The following is an 18,359-nucleotide window of genomic DNA, read 5'->3' on the forward strand; positions in this document are numbered from 1 at the left end:
TTCACAGCCCAAACTGAAGCCTTAGCTTCACTGCCCCACCACCTCATCAAAAGTTTTGTCAGCAGCTTTCTCTTGTGAGAAACAGCTACATGTCCACCTAGGAGACCATGGCTTTTCCACATAGAAAAACATTTCTGCTATTATTCACAGGAACTGATTTTCAAGCACCTGGGGAAAAAAAATAAGAAAAAAAGAAGTCCTGGGCATGAATTTCAAACATTCTATTTCCTAACCGATAAAATAAAAGAGTATGTGAATAATGATTCTTTGCATGTTTTACTTAGGTGCTCAGGTGCATATATTCTGCCTGTACTGTACACACTTTTAAACCTGAGATAATGTGAGAGAGGTTTTGCCTCTTGCTATTTGATAGAAGTAGCTCATGTAGGAATATACTGATTGCTTTATTGCCATGCAGGAATTCACTGTAACGTGAGAATAAAACATATGAGACTTGAAAAAGCATTTTAATTAGTTTTGTCGTGATATAAATGATCACACAATGGTCAATAAAAATGGCAAATATAATGAATTTTATCATTTTCCTACCTGGTATGAACAGTAAATGTATTCTTACTTTATCAATCTCTGACAACTAATCTGAATTCCTGGCTGAAAAATGTTTTTTCTTGGCACCTGTGCAGAATCTCAGTGCAGCACTTGGTTTCCAAGTCCTAGCTATAAAATTCAGTAGCAAACTTTTTAGGATCAGTGGGGTATATCCTTTTACTTGTAGCCCAAGCTGATTTTGGTCTGTGTTCTTTAAGAAAAAAAAAAAAAAAAAAAAAAAAAGCAACGTCTCTGTACACAATGGTGGGAATAAAACCATACCTTAGACATTAGTGTGATTTCTACTTTTCTGTACTAAAACATGTTTTTGAAAGCTTTGTTGCATTTAAGCAGTATTATTGTCTTACAAGATTAATATTTCTGAAAATGGTTGAGTTATGCTTTTTATTATAGTTGAGATTATGTATATTGACTAAGTAGCTGTTTCCTGTAATGAATGACAAAGCTATTAAAAGCTCTTGCTGTACTCCTTGGGATGCTAAAAAGAAAGTCTGTGGTCATATGTGAGATGTTATTACTTGTTGAGTTTTGGAGGGGTGTCCTCATGAGTTAGTATTTCCATGTAGTATTTGCAATATCACTGGGACCTTTCCACTGGCAGAGAAAAAAAGAAAAATAAATGAACTAATTCATTTAGATAAGCAATATGATGAAATGTTTATCAACCGTTATTTTTCATTAGGAAGAAATCTCTCTTCCTTTTCATAAGTACCCATCTTTGAAGCATAAGCACTTCCCAGAATAATTAGATGACCCCAGGAAGGCCATAAGAGGAAATCAGCATCTCCTAGGTAATAAAATTTCAGGGAAGAGGCAGCCAAAGGCAGAAAGCAGTAAGGACACTGGCGTGAGCTATTAGGGAAATTTCCATTGTGATACATGCACCTCCTTTCCTTAGGATGCGTGTTTGTAGTTATCCCTGATTCTCTCTGCTTCACAATCTTTTCATCTCACACTTAGTCCTCACTCTCCTGTTTTTCTTCAATGCTGACATTTCCTTCTCTTTATTTAAATGTCCTCTCTCTCTATGTTTTACATACAGCTTTATTCTTCACAGGTCTACTTATGCCACACAAAAAATATCCCCTAAAATATGAGTGGAATAAGAATATACCCTTTCAGCCCATCTATATTGTTTTCTCTTGCTCACAGTCCTCACACTTGGATACATCTTGGCTAGCCATCCTGAAGCTTCTGAGACTATGGGCTGCCTGATGCAGAGCCTTCTTCAAGCAGGAAAACTTTGACAATTGGTCTTCAGGCATCTCCATGTTACATGTAATTGATATCTACTTCAGCGAATAGATTTGGACAAAATTTGAATGAATATCTTGGCTTCCATGAAAAAGTACCCCAGTCAAGGTCTTGCAGAACAATGCTCTTGGTGGGATCTAGCACCAAGCAGGTCAACGGGTCCATTTGTTTCCCCAAGGAGTTAGCAGGATTTTCATGTATGCACATGCTTCCTACATCCTTTGTCCTTTGCCTCATCAATCATGCAGCTGTATTTCCAAATATTTGAATACATTTCCCTTTTTTTATTGCAGTGCACATATTGCGGGTGAACACAGATGCCCATGACATAAATGTTCTGCCACCCATTTCACTGGGGCCATGATTTCACACAACGCTTTCAGCATGTTATGATCTCCTCTGCTGCGGAGAAATGAAAGCCAGTTCAAAGCTTTTTTGTGTGTGTTTTCCACTCAAAGGAAAAGAATGTTTGCAAACAAGCTCTAATTAGAAAGCAACGAGGGGTAACAGCTGCACATTGCCTGTGATAAGTTTGTTTCATTAAACAACAAAACTGCCAGAAAGCTTAGAATTATAAGCCATAAACCTAAAAATGCCTCATCGCTTCCAAGTCTATTTTAGCTCAGATCTCATTATTTTCTACCTTCCTAATATACTGCTAAAAGAAAAAGTCTTATCACTAAGCAGTGTTACAAGTGCAGAACACAACCTTGTGTTTTTTTCAGACAAACCTGCCTTCTGCTTCAGCTCAGAGAGAACTACTATTCTAAATGTGTGACTAATTTAAATCTACTAAACTAATGCATAAAATCTGGATTGACTTTAAGATTATTTTTTTGTTTATTTACTTTTATTTATATAAAGAAAATTTTCAATTCAAAGTTGCAAATCCCCTTGAAATTAATTGAGTTGCTTTCCTCACTAAAAGAATATACAAAAGACTTAAGCACTGGCCTATTTTAACTAATATCCAACAGCAGGTAAAATACAGTCAAATGAATCAAAGCAACTTTGAGTGGGACTTCTTAGAAATTTGGTAACTTATATGCATTTATATCCCTGCAACATATATGAGAGAATGAAATAAAATATGGTGAGTTTATTGCTTTACTTTATTCATAGATCAACTTAAATTATTTAATCAGAAACTGGATATTAATTTTCAGTCATATAATCAAAAGCCCAGAAGCTTAATCCTTTAAGACAAATGCTTGGGGAAATAAATAAATAAATAGACAGATAAATAAAATTAATTTTTAAAAAGACTAAATTATTCAAAGCTGCAGCTATTTTCGCAAATTATGAATCTGCCAGGTTGAATACGTGATTTCTCTACAGTGGTATACTCCTCTTTCACTTTATCTTCTGAATTATCACAGACTGACCACAGGTTACTTTAGATGCTTCCTGTTGCTGATATAACACTTAAGCCTGCAGAATTTCTGAAACATTTTGCAATCAGAAATACTTTCTTAGATTATTTATTTAGAATAATACAGACACCATTCAGCCCCAAATGCTGTATTCTAGTTGCCCCCCATGGATCCTTTTCACTGTGCCAGTGGTTGATCTACAATGTGACAGACTACAGACATTGTCTGGCTGTTGGGTTATCTCATCCTGCCTGTCAAGTCGCTGCAGAGGGGACCAGGAGAAGGCCAGCTACTGATGGTTATTGACAGGAGGAAGCAGCCCCAAAGCTGTGGCCCATGAGATACTCCCTGATAAGGATCCCATGAGGGCAGCTTGGCCAGAGCTTGGCAACAGTATCTTCAGTTCTAGCTTTAGTGGTTTATTCTGTTTTCTAAAATGCAAAAGGCTTTTCATTTCATAAAGCAACACTAGTAAGAAAATGAGTCTGTTCTCTACAACTAGAGGGAAAGGACTTTGTTGTCATTGTCTGTTACCTACGGTAAGTGCATGAACCAGGACTCATGAACGAGTGCCTGTGCCCATTGAAACCCACCTACAGTCACCAGCAGTGTTTGGCTAGGCAAGTGAATAATTGTTCACTCTGTGTGAACATTTGTTACTTCAACTCTGCTAAGACCAGTGCTAGGACAGGACTATGTTTTTTGGAACGGGTTGCACATGCCCCGGGGTGAAAGCCACGTCACAGTCAGCATGGTTCACTGCCATTTGAAAACATCAGGGGTTTTGCATACAAGATAGTCCTCCTTCTTTTCAAGCATCTGCTTTTTTCTGATACCAAGGGGGCTGAAAAGATGATTTATGTGGCTTTGGTAATGGCAGTTTGAGATATGGATGTTCCAAGAAACCTTGACATCAGATTCTGATAGGTAATGTCCCCTACATGATTTCAAGATAACCTGAGCAACCACGTGCCATTTATTCATTTAAATGGAAATCGTTAATTAACTACTCATGCTACTCATGACTAGTAATCCTTGGTTACAGCAATTGACGAGTGATTAAATTAACTTTTTTTTTTCTGATCATGTTAGTTTTGATTATTGCTTGTCTTTTTTTTTTTTAATGTGGCTGTGAAGAGGCTTGATATTTTATCTAAATAAAGGCTTTGTGAGAGTGTGTTCATAGGGAAGGTTTCTTATTTTTTACAAGCAAATGTGCATAAGAATGAGATTTGTGAAAATCAACTACTTATTCATTGAAAGTAATATGTGCATTTGGAAGTTGCTAAGATCTGTTAGTTCCTGTTCTAATTTTGATTAAAATAAAGGTTTTACTGCTTATCTTTCTCATGGAGTTGCTCTTTGTCATGACAAGGATGTGGGTCTTGCTGCAGCTTTTAGGACCAATCACATTTTTTTAAATCGGTGGTTGAATTTAATTGCACATTTCACAGCTAATTTCAAAGGCTTTGAAACAAGCTGTGCCATGTTGAATTGAATTACAACTAAATTTAACCTACATGCATTTTGCTACATATTGGTTATTAGATATCATTAGTAAATACAAAAAGAATTTCTTCAGAAGATTATGGGGTTATAAACATATTGGAATGGAGGTATCTGAAACCGGTGCCAAATCTTTAATGAGATGAGGATAAATTTTGGAAACTGGTAGATCATGATTAAAAGATATAACAAGCATATTAATATCACTTGCTGTAATTTGTCAGCCTATGGTAAACCGACCTATTCAGACTTCGAGTGTTCTCTGAGTTTATCTTTAATTCTCTTTGGTAAATATCCAAGAAAATTATCTTGAAAATCTGATGGCTTTGTTTGTTTTAATTCTGTTCTCTAAATGTTTCTTCCTGATGCCAGATTAAGGTGCCCAAGATGAAAGTTACTTTTATAGCTTGCTAGACGGGCAGGTGGTTCTGTAGCCAGAAGATAAAACAAAGACTTAGACTAGAAGCTGTGGAGGCTATCCATGCTACAAACACATCATGTTTTCAGGAAGCAACATTTGTTGACAATAGATAATGCCACCCTCTGTACTGAGAACTAGAAGTTTGTTTAAAAAAAAAAAAATTATTCCCACATTAGACATAAAATGCATTAGACGCACAGCCAAAACAAGTACAAAACATCAGTCAGTACTGCCCAGTACAAAGGCAAGGTGGCAGAAGGAGCTAAGGACTAAAGCTAACTAGTATGCACATCCCTGTGAGATGTGTGAACACGAGTTGTCAGCCCCCTCTATTGGATAGAGAGCTGTTAACCATATAACAGCACTGTTTGCTCTCTGGCAGCACCATACATCATATATCAGTGCCATATGTCATGTCGTGCATGGTCTGGTCAACCTTAGGGGCTGCTGTCCATGCCCAGCCATGATTACGTGACAGGTGATGAACAACAGCTTGGATTCCTTAGCACATACTCCTTAAGAAATGCTGCTTAACCTGAAGACCTCAGTAAAAACAGAAACAGTTGCAAATGTAAAAACAAAAGTGAACTCAGAAGAGTCTGTGTGTACTCCGAAAAAGTTAACTCAGCATAGACCAAGCTGCAAAGTACAAGTGTAGATGGGAACCTGGTCCTGGCCTAGGGCAGAAGGATTTCTGGGACAGGACTCCTTTAATCCACTGTGAGCTTTCCAGTAAAGATAAAAACAGATAGTATGGGAGACCTCGTCTGGTACGAGAAGCCAGTGTCAACTGGCAAGAAATGTGAAAGGGGACACCTCACAAAAACCTAGAGATTAGTGTTGAGTTAGGACAGGTTGAAAGAAACAAGACTAGATTCCTCCTGTTGAGGGAAAGTGGAATTGCAAATGCTGTGCTGGAAGCAACTGAAATCTGCAGTGAACTCCACCACAAGCTGCTGAGTATGAGCTCCTCTCAGCTGAATAAGACCATAAGCTTAACTTTTTCAGGCTTCATGGGTATTTGCTATTGTTCAAATGTAATGTACCTGGAGCTACTTTCTGTGGCTTTCCTGTTTTCAGCTCAGTTCTGTGAACCACCCAGCAGAGGTTTCAGCAGCGAGTGATACTAGTGGCCAAGCAGTTTAGCCAAAAACTCTCAGCCATCCCTAGACCTTTGCCTACCCTGTGTTGCAGAACCAGTCAGCTTTCTACCATGTGCTTTCACGGTAGTTAATAAAATGCAGAACTGCAGGACATTTTGCTTCTCTGCTGCAAAACTCCTACCACAGTACCTGGTCCACGCTGCACATAACCCGGAGGAGCTGGTGGGCAATCACTCTTGCAAGCCACCGGGATCTGAGCCACTGTCACAAGGAAGACGTTTATCACCTTGGTTTTTCTTGGGTGGGTTGACAGCCCACAAAAGTTTTACAAAATTGCATTCAGTTTCAAGAACCAGATTGATGGGTGTTTGCGAATATACAGCTTTGTGAATATGGGATACAAGTACTGCTGCATATGAACATTCAGCCTTGTGCCTGTTACACAAAAAGATGAGGCACTGATCTATTTATCTGCATGCAACCATGAGCATGAAAGCATTTGTCTTACAAAAGCAAACTACTTATTGAAAACAAGACCAGGGCTGATATTATATGTAGCCACGTTTGAGTGCGTATGCATATAAAACCCAGGTGTGCGTGTACTACGCAGCCCCTAATCCTCATAAAGCAACCCACAGGGAAATTACACTGATATAACTGCCAGTCAGGGAGTTTTGCTCTGAGAACAGGCAGTGACCTCCAAATTGCAGCCATCAAAGTGCACCATAGACTGCAGTACAACAGTATCCCTTGAAGGGCAGCAATCCCTCCGACTAGGTTATATTGACTTATCCTGTGCATGGCAATGGCAGCCGTGTAAGAACTGTCATGTGAAATGGAAAACTATATTGCTCTGAGAGCAATCACTTAGCATAAAATGGAGAATAGTTGTAGAGGCAGCAGGACTTCTCTGATTGTGGTGTTACTTGCAGTATAGTCTGTAAGCAAAGCCAGAGAGAAACAGTTTATAAGAAATATCTATGGGACTATTACTATTTCCAATGTAATTTTAGGTGTGCTCTCTATTCTTACTCATTTCCCTCCACTGCCTCAGAGCTTAGTACAGCTTTGTCACATATGACTAGTCAAATTACCTAAGCAGCAAGTATGCGATGACCAAAATCCTAGCCAGAAATGACTGATTTTTCTAATTTCTGCCTTAGCAGACTTCAAGCATTTGCAGGATGGTGGGGTTGAGCTGGCTATATCTTGTCTGAGCCCCACCTTTGGGTGGCTCCTGACATCAGGGGGATTGCTGGTTACACTGTGCTGACCACAAACATCTCCCTGTGGACTCTGGGACTCTCTCTCCAGGACTTGGACCTGCAGATGGGCCCAACTCCATGGGACAAGTGGCTGTGGGTAGACTGGGGAGGCCCCAGGGACTGCTCGGGGCAGTTAAGGCCCCCTGGTTCCCTCTGGGCCTGGTGGTAATGCCCTTCCACTTGCTACACAACCCTTAAAGTAAGATGGTGTAAATGAAGTAAAGAGATTACAGGAAATCATACATACAGTACCTGAATTGGAATTAACTGCTGTATTATGGTTTCCACACTGTATCACTTCAGTGAATCTATGACATGGTCCTGGGCAACCTGCTCTAGGTGCCCCTGCTTGAGCAGGAGTATTGGACCAAATGGACTTCAGAGGTCTCTTCCAACCTCAGCCTTTCTGATATTACCCATCAGTGGCAGAGATAAGACTACTGTGAGGGAAATCCTTGACTTTGGGAGATGAAACACCAACATTACTGGGCTGTGGGGTGTGAAGAGTCTCCTGTAGAATAGGAAGTAAGATATCCTTGCTGTCATTTAACTTACAAAGGTAAAAGGGACCAATTGATATTTACAACATCCTTTGGGACCTCCCAGACAAAAAGTGTTAACAGCAGTATGTTATCCTTTGCATTTTAATATCATATGCCCATTTTTTCAATTTTTTTCCCAATTTCCATCTGTGTTCCAAGCCTGAGCCAATTCTGACTGACATCTTTTGACAACTTTCCATGACCTTCAGTGAAAACTGGATGAAACCCCCATAAAACTTATTGGCAGGTTTCATTACACCATTACAGATCACCAACACAGCTTTGAAATGTCCATTTGCTCCTTTATCTGCAGAGCTTTTACAAGACAGCTTTCCCTTGCTCAGCTAAGTGATACAGCTGCCGATCAAAAACCAAGGACACCACACTGAAGTGCTGTAGTTATTTATTTGTGCCTCTGAAAGATCCCAGATTTTACAGCATTTAATACATATTAATACAATAACCAAAGAACCAGAGAAACCCTGCAGATTGTCACTTCCAAATGCTTGGCAAAAAAAGAGACCTTGAGAATATTTGGAAGGTGATGGGAGAACAGCAAGCTAACCACAGGCTTATTCAGAAACACACCAGGTACTTCTGGTATTACAAGTTTGCTGAAATCCACAGCAAAATCACTGTGGTTTATTTGTTTGTTTCTTTTTTTTTTTTAATAGGTATTAGACAAGCACTGTATTTTTTTAGAGAAGTGTAGTTATGCTCATTACAATGAACAGTAATGCTTTTTTCAACGGGCTATTCAGTGAAAGAATGGTATCATGAACCAAGGTCTGAGAAGAGATTATTTTGTTGATTTGATCATGAAAAAATGGAGGGAAAATAACCTTGAAGAAAAATATAAATCATTTTTTTTCACACTAACAATGTATGATTAGCTGGAAAAATATTTATCAGCTTATTATTTTAGATCTGAAAATTAAATTAGTTAAATATTTAATAACAGTTAAAGTATATAGTATTGAAAAAATGTCAAACTGACATGTGTGAACATTTAAAGATTTTTTTACTAGTTTTTCTCATTCAGTACACATTCCATTAACTATCAGTCTGAAATTGAATTTTTCTGTGAATACACATTCAAAAATATTGCCTTATCCCAGTCCCAATGGAAAAGATGAGTAGTACTTTCCAATCACACTAGAAAATAGAGTGAAGTCCAATACAAATTGTGTTGTCTAAGAGGCAGTTTCCTACTAAAGATTAGTAAACATTTTATCTATGCAAAAGGGAATATTTTCAACTTTCTCATAAACCTGTGGTGGTGTTAGTAAAGAAGTAAAGCTAGGACCTACTTTGTAAAGTTGGCAGCATAAGGCAGCATCTAGTTCTAAAGCACAGCACAGTATCAATTAAATCTGTCTTGCCTGTCTTAAGGCACACTGTTATGGGAAACTACTTCTTTTATCCAGTCAATATATTTTTTAGTCAGTCGTGTGTAAACTCCAGGCAAGTATTCTTTGTGTCTTTTTCCACATTTTTCTCCAAAAGAAACAATCCCACTGTAGTGACCGCCACAGATGAGCGGCCCACCAGAGTCTCCCTAAAAGACAAAAAAAAAAAAAAAAAAAAGGAACTGTCAAAGTGTTTGCTTCTATCAAGAGGAACACACCATTTTGGAAATGTTGCTTCTGACCTGTTCTAACCTATGAAATGCATCAGTTGGCATATGTCACTTCAGGGAAGTTGGGTGAGGTATGAGGAGTGTGGATGCTTGTAAAGACTGACGGAGCCTTTGATGTAAATGTTGTAGACCAGCACAGTGCTATTATAATCTTATTTCAATTTTTTTCAGTTTGTCTTTTTTATTGTTGTTATAAATTCATTCACACTTCTGTAGCAACTGGCTTTTCTGGATTATCATAGAATCATAGAATTAGGCACAGAAGATGTCAAAAGCAAGATCTAAGCAGGAATTTTGAATGTACAGTTAAATTTGTACTATTCAGATGAGGACATCTGGAAAGGATCAGATGATTCAGACTGAAAGTTCTTCTCTCCATCAGGTACAAGTGGATCCTAAGGAGAACAGCTTGAAGAAATGCACCTGAATTCAACTGAGGTAATTCCCAGGCTCAAAGTCTTACATTCTAGATCTTGTTTTCTACAGTGACCTAAACTACCCAAAGTTTTAACACTGCTCTTTTCACAGCACTAAATGTGCTTATAAATGTGTTTAAAACCTCTATGAATCTGGTCAGCCTGTAAAGTGTCTAGTGCTGCTTTGTTCCTAGTGAAAAGGGAACAATTGTTAAAAGCACATCCCCTCATCTTTGTAACTGCTTCTTACCTGGCAAACATCACTCTTTCGAAACTTCTTTCTCCCTCCAGCACACAACATGTTGCTGGTTATTTTCACTTTTTTTTTAATATATTGTTTTGCACAGATTTTTCTATCAACAATTTTAAGAGTTGTTTCCTGAAGACATTCTGATTGCTTTCCTGAAGACGTGACTCCCCATCCAGCCACCGTGCACTCTGTGCCACGTTTGATATCTTCATCACAGTCAGGCAGATGCAAAGGTTGCACGTATTTATTCAGATTTGCCACACGATCTAGCTGGAAAAAAAAAAAAAAACTGCTTTTACATGCAGAGAGGAAGGAAAATATATATCACTAATTGAATGGGCTAAATAGTCTATTTTTACCAGCATTTTCTTTACTAATAAACCACTTTTCTGTATTTAGGATCCGATTCTGAACTTGCTTGCACTTCTGTAGATCCAGAAGTACTTTCCTTATGTCTGTATAGCAGTTCCATAACCCTGGCACCATTAATGAGTTCACACCCAGATTTCACATTGATTACAGCAAGAAATTAAAAAACTATGTGGGTTTCATTGTTGGATCTATGTCCTGTTCAAGAAACTAACTTGTCACTGAACTGCTGTGTTGAAATCAGTCTAGTGTTTTGCTGACATGCAGACAATTGCAATGGACCAAATAACAAAGATGTAAAGAAAAGTTATAAACAATTAAACGTGACAGCAGAGACATAAACTGGGAAAAAGTAGGTCTTGAAGTCTTTAGGCTGCCAGGCTTTTCCTCTGAGAAATTCAAAAGCGCTTAAACGATTCAAACCTTATGTGTTTTGTTGGCCTTTATGTGACAGATTCATCCTTCCGCATAGGCCAATTTAAGTCTGTAAATGCAAATATAACAAAACACGAACACATATCCTCAACCCATTTGGTAAGGACTCACAGCTACAGAACTAAGCTTATTTTCTGTTTTACACATGATCACTTCACCACGATTGTTTTCACAGGTGCTTACATGTTTTGCTGAATGGTTGTCAGTTAAATAATTCTGGCTTTATACCTTTTTACAAAGGAACTACAACAAATCAGATGTTTATCCCCCCCAGAAATTATGGATTATTATGTCATATGCTGGTGGGAATTTCCAAAGATAGAAAGTTTATCTCAAGTCACTTAACACTCCACCACAGCAGAACTGTATTAATGGGAGGTGAGCCCTGGTGCTAATGCTATCCCTGTTACTGTGTCAAATTCAAACCATGGATTTTATGCTATCTTTGTCATTCTGGAACAGAGCTGTAACTTTCTGCTCTAAAAATAATGTTTCCTAGAGATCCATTTTGGTATAGTGTTCATACTCATCAAATAACCTGGGGTTTCCGATAAGCTGGTGATGGACACAGAAGCAGCCAGCAAAATGAAACTGCCTGCCTTTGCGCTGAAGTAGATGAAGAATTGTTACTTGAGGGAAATTGAGGCAATTTTGAGGCAATTTTGAGGGAAATTGTGAATTGAGGGAAGGAGCTTCTTATACTTGGACAGCAGTAAGTCACTGAGGACACAAATGTCTGTAAACGCACCAGCTAGTTTCAGAAAGAGACGTTGCTACTTTCTTTCCTGTGTCATCGTCACACCAAACTGGTAATAACATCTAACTATGAGAAATAAGGTTCAAGTCATCAGATCTTTTTCCATATAATTCCACCAATTATTTCAGCAGTGTGGTAATATTCTTAATATAGTGCACTATATTAAGAACTGTAATATTCTTAATATCAGTTACTTTAAATATACATCTTGTCTTTCCCATTAAAATAATTCTTGATTAACACAGAACATAACATTAAAATATAGCCTGAATAGAAGTCCATATGTGGTTTCTTAGGCATTGTATAGAAGTCATGATGTTTCTAAAGATTTAGCAAGATGATCACAGAATCATAGAATGGTTGAGGTTGGAAGGGACCTCTGAAGATCATAAAGTCCAAATAGCCTTCAAGCAGGATCACCTGGAGCACGTTGTATAGGAACGGCGGGTTTTGAGTATCTCCAGAGAAGGAGACTCCACAATCTCTCTGGGCAACCTGTCCCAGTGCTCTGTCACCCTCACAGTAAAGAAGTGTCCCCTCATATTCAGCCAGAACCTTCTGTGCTTCAGTTTGTGCCCGTTGCCTCTCATCCTGTTGCTGAGCACAACTGAAAAGAGTCTGGCCCCACCCTCTCGACACCCTCCCCTCAGATATTTATATACATTGATGCGATCTCCCCTCAGTCTTCTCTTTTCCAGGCTAAACAGGCCCAGCTCTCTCAGCCTGTCCTCATACAACAGGTGCTCCAGTCCTCTCATCATCTTCGTAGCCCTCCTCTGGACTCGCTCCAGTAGCTCCAAGTCCCTCTTGTGCTGGGAAGCCCAGAACTGGACACAATACTCCAGGTGGGGCCTCACCAGGGCTCAGGAGAGGGCGAGGATCACTTCCCTTGACCTGCTGGCAACACTTCTGAATGCAGCCCAGAATACCACTGGCCTTCTTGGCCACAAAGGCACACTGCTGGCTCATGGTCAGCCTGCTGTCCACCAAGACTCCCCAGATGCCTCTCTGCAGAGCTGCTCTCCAGCAGGTCAGCCCCCACCTGTACTGGTGCTTGGGGTTATTCCTCCCTAGGTGAAGGACCCTGCACTTGCCATTGCTGAACTTCATGGAGTTCCTCTTGGCCCATCTCTCTATCCTGTCCAGGTCCCTCTGAATGGCAGCACAGCACTCAGGGGTATCAGCCACTCCTCCCAGCTTTGTGTTATCAACAAACTTGCTGAAGGTGCACTCCGTTCCATCATCCAGGTCATTGATGAGTAAGTTGAACAAGCCTGGACCCAGTACTGACCCCTGGGGGACACCGCCAGCCTCCAAGTAGACTTTTCACTGTCCTTCTTGGTGGCTTTGGACTGGCCCTGAAACTGATGGTACAGGAATCTAGTCCAGAACCATTTTGACCATCTACAGATTTTCTGCACAGACACTGGACCCCTTATTCAAAACACCCACGGCTGACTCCATGTGAATCTGAGTGCTGCATTAATGGGTTTCTGAGTGCAGGCAAACATGAGGCACAAGCTAGGATGAGCCAGGGGCAGGTACGCAGCAAATCCCTGTTCCACATGGGCATCCAGGACAATGGTGTCAGCTAACACCTTTCCATGCCTCATTCCACAGTATCCTGAGCCGTTTTTGCCATGTGACCACTCTGTGCTCCTAGAACTGAATTCTTCTACGTCTTTATTATCTGTACTTATAAATTATGTGGACACCCAAAATAATAAAGAATATGTTTCATCCCCATTTTCACTCAATCCAGCACAATGTATCCCCTTGGGATACGACTGTGGCCCAGACTCCATTGCATACATCACTTCAGTACTGCCTTTGATAACTGACAAAATAATGTGATTTGGGTTTTCAGAAGGGTTGCAGCAGTGAGTGCATAGAAGGGAGTTTTACAACTGAATGGTCTTGAAATGTCATCGTTGCTCAGCCTGCCACTGGTCCTGTAACCTTATCTAGATTAGTAGAACCAAAAGCAGAGTTTTCTGAGATGTTGTTAAAACAATATACTCTAATATCAAAGAATAGCCAAAATGATCATCAGCAATATTCATTTTGTAATAATAAAAAAAATAATTAACAGTACCTTGAGGAGCATTATATCATTTGTCATGGAAGACGTGTTAAACTGGGGATGACTAAATAAATTCATGATCTTAAATTTCTGCTGTTCTTTTTCATGTATGGATGCTTGGTGGGCTCCAAGAACAACTCTGAACTCTTCTTTGGTTGATCTAAAATTTAATGAAAGTACAGGAAGAGAAGGTCAGTGCTGGAACAGAGCAACACCTCTCAAGATAATCAAAATCTGTGTAACACAAAATTAACAATTCCATTTTACAATAACTTATTTAAAAATATGGAAAGATATTGTTCATTTTGATAGTTTGACATGAGCTTGTGTTTTCCTCTATGAAGTAGCATTTCTTTACCTTGAATATCATTTAGTAAAATAACTGCATGATAGCTGACCGTCAAAGGATTCCAGAGTTTGGAATTAATGTCACAAAAAATCTTACTGACTTTTTAGGGAAAGTGTCTTGCACAAGGATTGCTGGTACTGATGACTTTCAATAATATTTTCATGTATGCCAGTGGATTTATGATCTAATCTTGCATAGGACTGAAACATGCCTGGCTAATAACACAGAGGTTGTCTTACTGGCATCAGAGTGATGTCAATACACACATCAACACTCAGTATTCATGCTGAACATTATGCATGGAGGTAAGTGTGAACGTCTTCAATATTAGTAATACTTTTGTCCTCAACTTCACCAAATGCAGCTCAGCCCAAGAAGGAAGAAGAATGGGTGTTGCCTAGCTCAAGACACCCCTGAAGTGAATATTACAAAGGAAGACTGACAAAACCCACAGAAAGTTATACATCCAGTTTCTGATGACAGATAGTAAAAGTCAAGCAACTCATAAATCTCCCTCTCTCCTAAGATCTCTGAGTGTCGTCAGAAACCTATTTATTCAAGTCTGTCTTTCTTGCTTTCGCCCTTCTCAACTTAATGCAACCCAGTAAGAAGACACTGCTAGAAGACACACTGCTGGTTTCCTGTGCTTCATCTTCAGAATACAAACTCACTACACACAGGACAACTCATTCAAGCCAGAATGAAGACTTTATCAATCAAAAAAAAAAAAAAGTTATTTTCTTCATTCTAGCTGCATGTCTCAAGGAAAGATATAATTTGTTTATTTGTATGTAAATTTTTGCTTGTGAAAATGGCTGCACAGACAATGCAGGAGCCTAAAAAATTCTCTTTTTATCTACAGAGCTTGTACAGTGAAAAGTATGTGAGAGTTGAAAAATTCCTTCCCTATGACTCTTTCATGTATCATCCTCAATAGAAATGTAACTTGCTGCAGAGGTATAACTACTGCTTGATTTGCAGAAAGCTCAAGCAATCTGCTGCTGTGCATACAGAGAAGCCTGAGAAAAAGTAAATTAATTAATTAATTAATTAATTAATTAAAATTAAAATTAAAGAAAAAAACGCCACCTAATCCAGGTCTCTGACAGCTAGTTTGCAGGCCACACAGAAATTCATGCTGCTCTACTCCTTCTAATTTCTCTAAGCCAAAAATGTTTTCAAAAGTGGTTATGTGTACTAGATAGGAAAGCTTATGTGTGCTGCAACAGCATCTCCTAAGAATAGTCTACAGACAACATATGAGTGGTTTTGGTTTTTTTTGTGTGGTCATCATCATACAGCTCAGAAGGAGATCAGGCAGATGTTTCAGTTTGCTACAGTTAGGCAAACTCAAAGACAGCCCAATATAATGTCCTTGTCCGAAAACCAAATCAGTGAACAGAGCTGTCCTTTCCACAAGACCAGAGACAACGAGTGCTGTTTCCATTGAATAGCTCCTAAATCTGAATTTTTACAACCATAACTGACTGGATATCTCTGACCCATTGGCTGAAGAGTGAAAGCCTCCAGCTCTCATCAAAACATCCCTTAATTCCAAAGAGGAATGTTTGAATTTTATTTTGTAAATGCCCATAATAGCATGTGCTAGGTGAGAGTATTTCTACCTTTACAAAAAAATAAAAAATAAAGAAAGAAAGAAAAAGAAAGGAGCAATCAAACCTGACTCAGGTGAAGAAGTGAAGAACAGCGGAAGTTAAGTTTACTTTGAAAGAAGGAGCACTGTCCTCTGTTTCAGACTCACTGGTGGATGAAGGCTGGCCAAGCTGCCCAAACTTGTGTTTGAGTAGGTCAAGTTTGCACAGTTTTCTTGTAACTGGCTTGCTTTAAGTTACTTAAAATATAAAAGAATAACTGGAAAGTTAAAATATGATTCAGGTAACATTTTAGCTAAAACAGGAGAAATTTTCTTCCTAATGTGAACAGTAGATGTCCCTTACTTTGAGCCAGGTGTTCAAAATATGTGGCAGCCAGGGGGTATCCAGCCTGGGGAAGGGATGCTTGCACCCTCGTTTGAATTGTCAAAAGGACACGGCTCCTTGTCATAGTCACAGCTCTGGCATTTGGTTTTTGTGCACCCAGATAGGGCATTTACAGTGAAGGGAACAGTGGTTACAGCTAATTCGGCTTCATCTCAGCATGTTCTGAGGTTTAGTCCCAGGCACAGGGGTAAGATATATAGTTTGCAATATATCCCCTTCTCTAAGACACTGCTGTTTCAAATGAATAATGAATTGGGTCTGTTAACAGCACAGTCAGTGTCCTGCAGCACTGGCTAATCTGACTAGTGAAGAAAACAGTCCTCAATGCAGATCAGTAGTTACGAAACAAAGCAGAAAGAAAAGAGAGAGAATTGCAGCTTTACCAGTCCTTCAATATCCACCTTTCTTCGCTTACAGGGTTGCACACCATGCCCCACCTCTGCGAAGCATTGTGACTGCCGCAGAGTAAGATACTAACCTGCAGTGCGCTGCTGTCAAAACCCATTGGTCACCCACCAGAGCTCCTCCACACACAGTTAAATTCTTTCTCTGGATGGCAGCCATGTAGGGCCGGGAATGGGGGGACACGGGGTGTCCTCCAATAATGTCACTGCAGCCACCTGAAATGCAAAAGAAGGGTAATTTATTACTTACATGTTATCCAGACAAAGTGGGAATCTGGATATTTTTATCCTTAGAGGAACACTTACATCTCAGAGGTAGGATAACAGCAATTAGAGAGAGAAGAAGAGCTAACAGCTGGCTGGTCATGGCTGTTGCTTCTTACTCATGAGAGCATTGTAAATTGCAATACTGTCTTTCTATTTAAATGTTCTCTACAGGATATGGTGGTTAGTAAGTTTTATAAAAAGCACTCTCTTGAAGTTTCTCTTTACTTCCTTAATAATGCATTGTGTTAACTGCAGCTCAGTTTCTTTAGGTTCTTTCTTCGGGTTTCTTTAAAACCTGTATATTCCTTGAATCCCCAACACTCATCAGTTCACGTCTCACAGGAACTTCAGCAGACCTCCATGTGTCTGACACTAGAAAATAAACGACTAAGACAATTCCTGAGCATTATATGGGATGAATGCATAATAAAACTGTAGTATGACAGTTAATTCAACAACTCTTACAACTCTAAAGAAAGGCAAGTGAACAAATGAGAGAACAAACAAAGGGGCAACCTGAAAAGGATTCACAGAAACTGAGAGGGAGAGCTCAGGGCATGCGGAGTACAGGGCTCGTTCCCAAGCTGTGGGCAAAGCCAGCAGCAGCAGCAGCCAGAATCCTCTGCAGAATTATACTGTCCAGGCAACATTTTCAGTTGAGAGGATAATGAGGATTCTTACATTAAGTTTAGGAGAGCCACTGAGAACTGTCAGAAATCTGTTGGCTGATAGCTTAGGAACACCTCACACAAAAGACAAGCTACACGTATGAAGGGCACAGCAAATTGTTTTTTTCTTAGTAATAATTTCTAAGGGTGCAGGGTTCAGATACAGAAACCCCGAGAGCGCGCAAGTGTCAAATGCAGACAAAATATCTAATCAGTCATCACAAGAAAAAAGATAAAAAGACACAGTGGTGGGAGAGGCTTTACAGTATTGCTAACCTCTGCGTCTGCACCCATGTTTTGCACAGAGTGCTGGTAAACCATTACAAAAATACATCACATCAAGAACTTAAAAAAAATAATAAAATAAAATAAAATGATAAAATAAAATAAAATAAAATAAAATAAAATAAAATAAAATAGTCTATCATCTTAAGTAACCTAGAAAAGAATCAGAAAGCAGTATGTCTAGCTCTCATTGCTCTAATTTTGATTCAAGAGAATAGCAACTCTGAAGACTGTTGAATGAAATTGACTATAAAATTGAGATGTTTATTTCTATGACACAGAATCTTACTGTAAAATTGGAAAACATGTATACAATGCAGCATTACATATTTTGTATTTCAGAAAACTCTTCCGAAGCTTTTTTTAAAAGAAAACACATGACTTTCAGAATTAATCAGCTCAT

At 39.1% G+C, this 18,359-nt stretch overlaps 1 protein-coding gene across 1 annotated transcript; it reads right to left on the reverse strand.

The window, feature by feature from the left end:
• Window positions 1-9,421: 9,421 nt before the first annotated feature.
• On the reverse strand, window positions 9,422-17,103 carry LOC118251428 (granzyme K-like). The gene is made up of 5 exons (XM_035553508.1): window positions 17,043-17,103; window positions 16,789-16,952; window positions 13,996-14,127; window positions 10,340-10,609; window positions 9,422-9,592 (listed from the first exon to the last, which is right to left on the reverse strand). The coding sequence occupies exons 1-5, from the start codon at window positions 17,101-17,103 to the stop codon at window positions 9,422-9,424; spliced, it is 798 nt and encodes a 265-aa protein (XP_035409401.1).
• Between the last annotated feature and the right edge of the window lie 1,256 nt (window positions 17,104-18,359).

Source organism: Cygnus atratus, chromosome Z, assembly GCF_013377495.2.
Source record: "Cygnus atratus isolate AKBS03 ecotype Queensland, Australia chromosome Z, CAtr_DNAZoo_HiC_assembly, whole genome shotgun sequence".
NCBI lineage: Eukaryota > Metazoa > Chordata > Aves > Anseriformes > Anatidae > Cygnus > Cygnus atratus.

Excerpts from the sequence above, each read along its gene's own strand:
- LOC118251428 (XM_035553508.1), bottom strand. The coding sequence starts at position 17,103 with ATGACCAGCCAGCTGTTAGCTCTTCTTCTCTCTCTAATTGCTGTTATC. Across the intron at positions 10,610-13,995 it reads ATGATATAATGCTCCTCAAG|CTAGATCGTGTGGCAAATCT; the intron begins GTACTGTTAATT and ends TTTTTTTTCCAG. Across the intron at positions 9,593-10,339 it reads GAAAGAGTGATGTTTGCCAG|GGAGACTCTGGTGGGCCGCT; the intron begins GTAAGAAGCAGT and ends TTTGTCTTTTAG.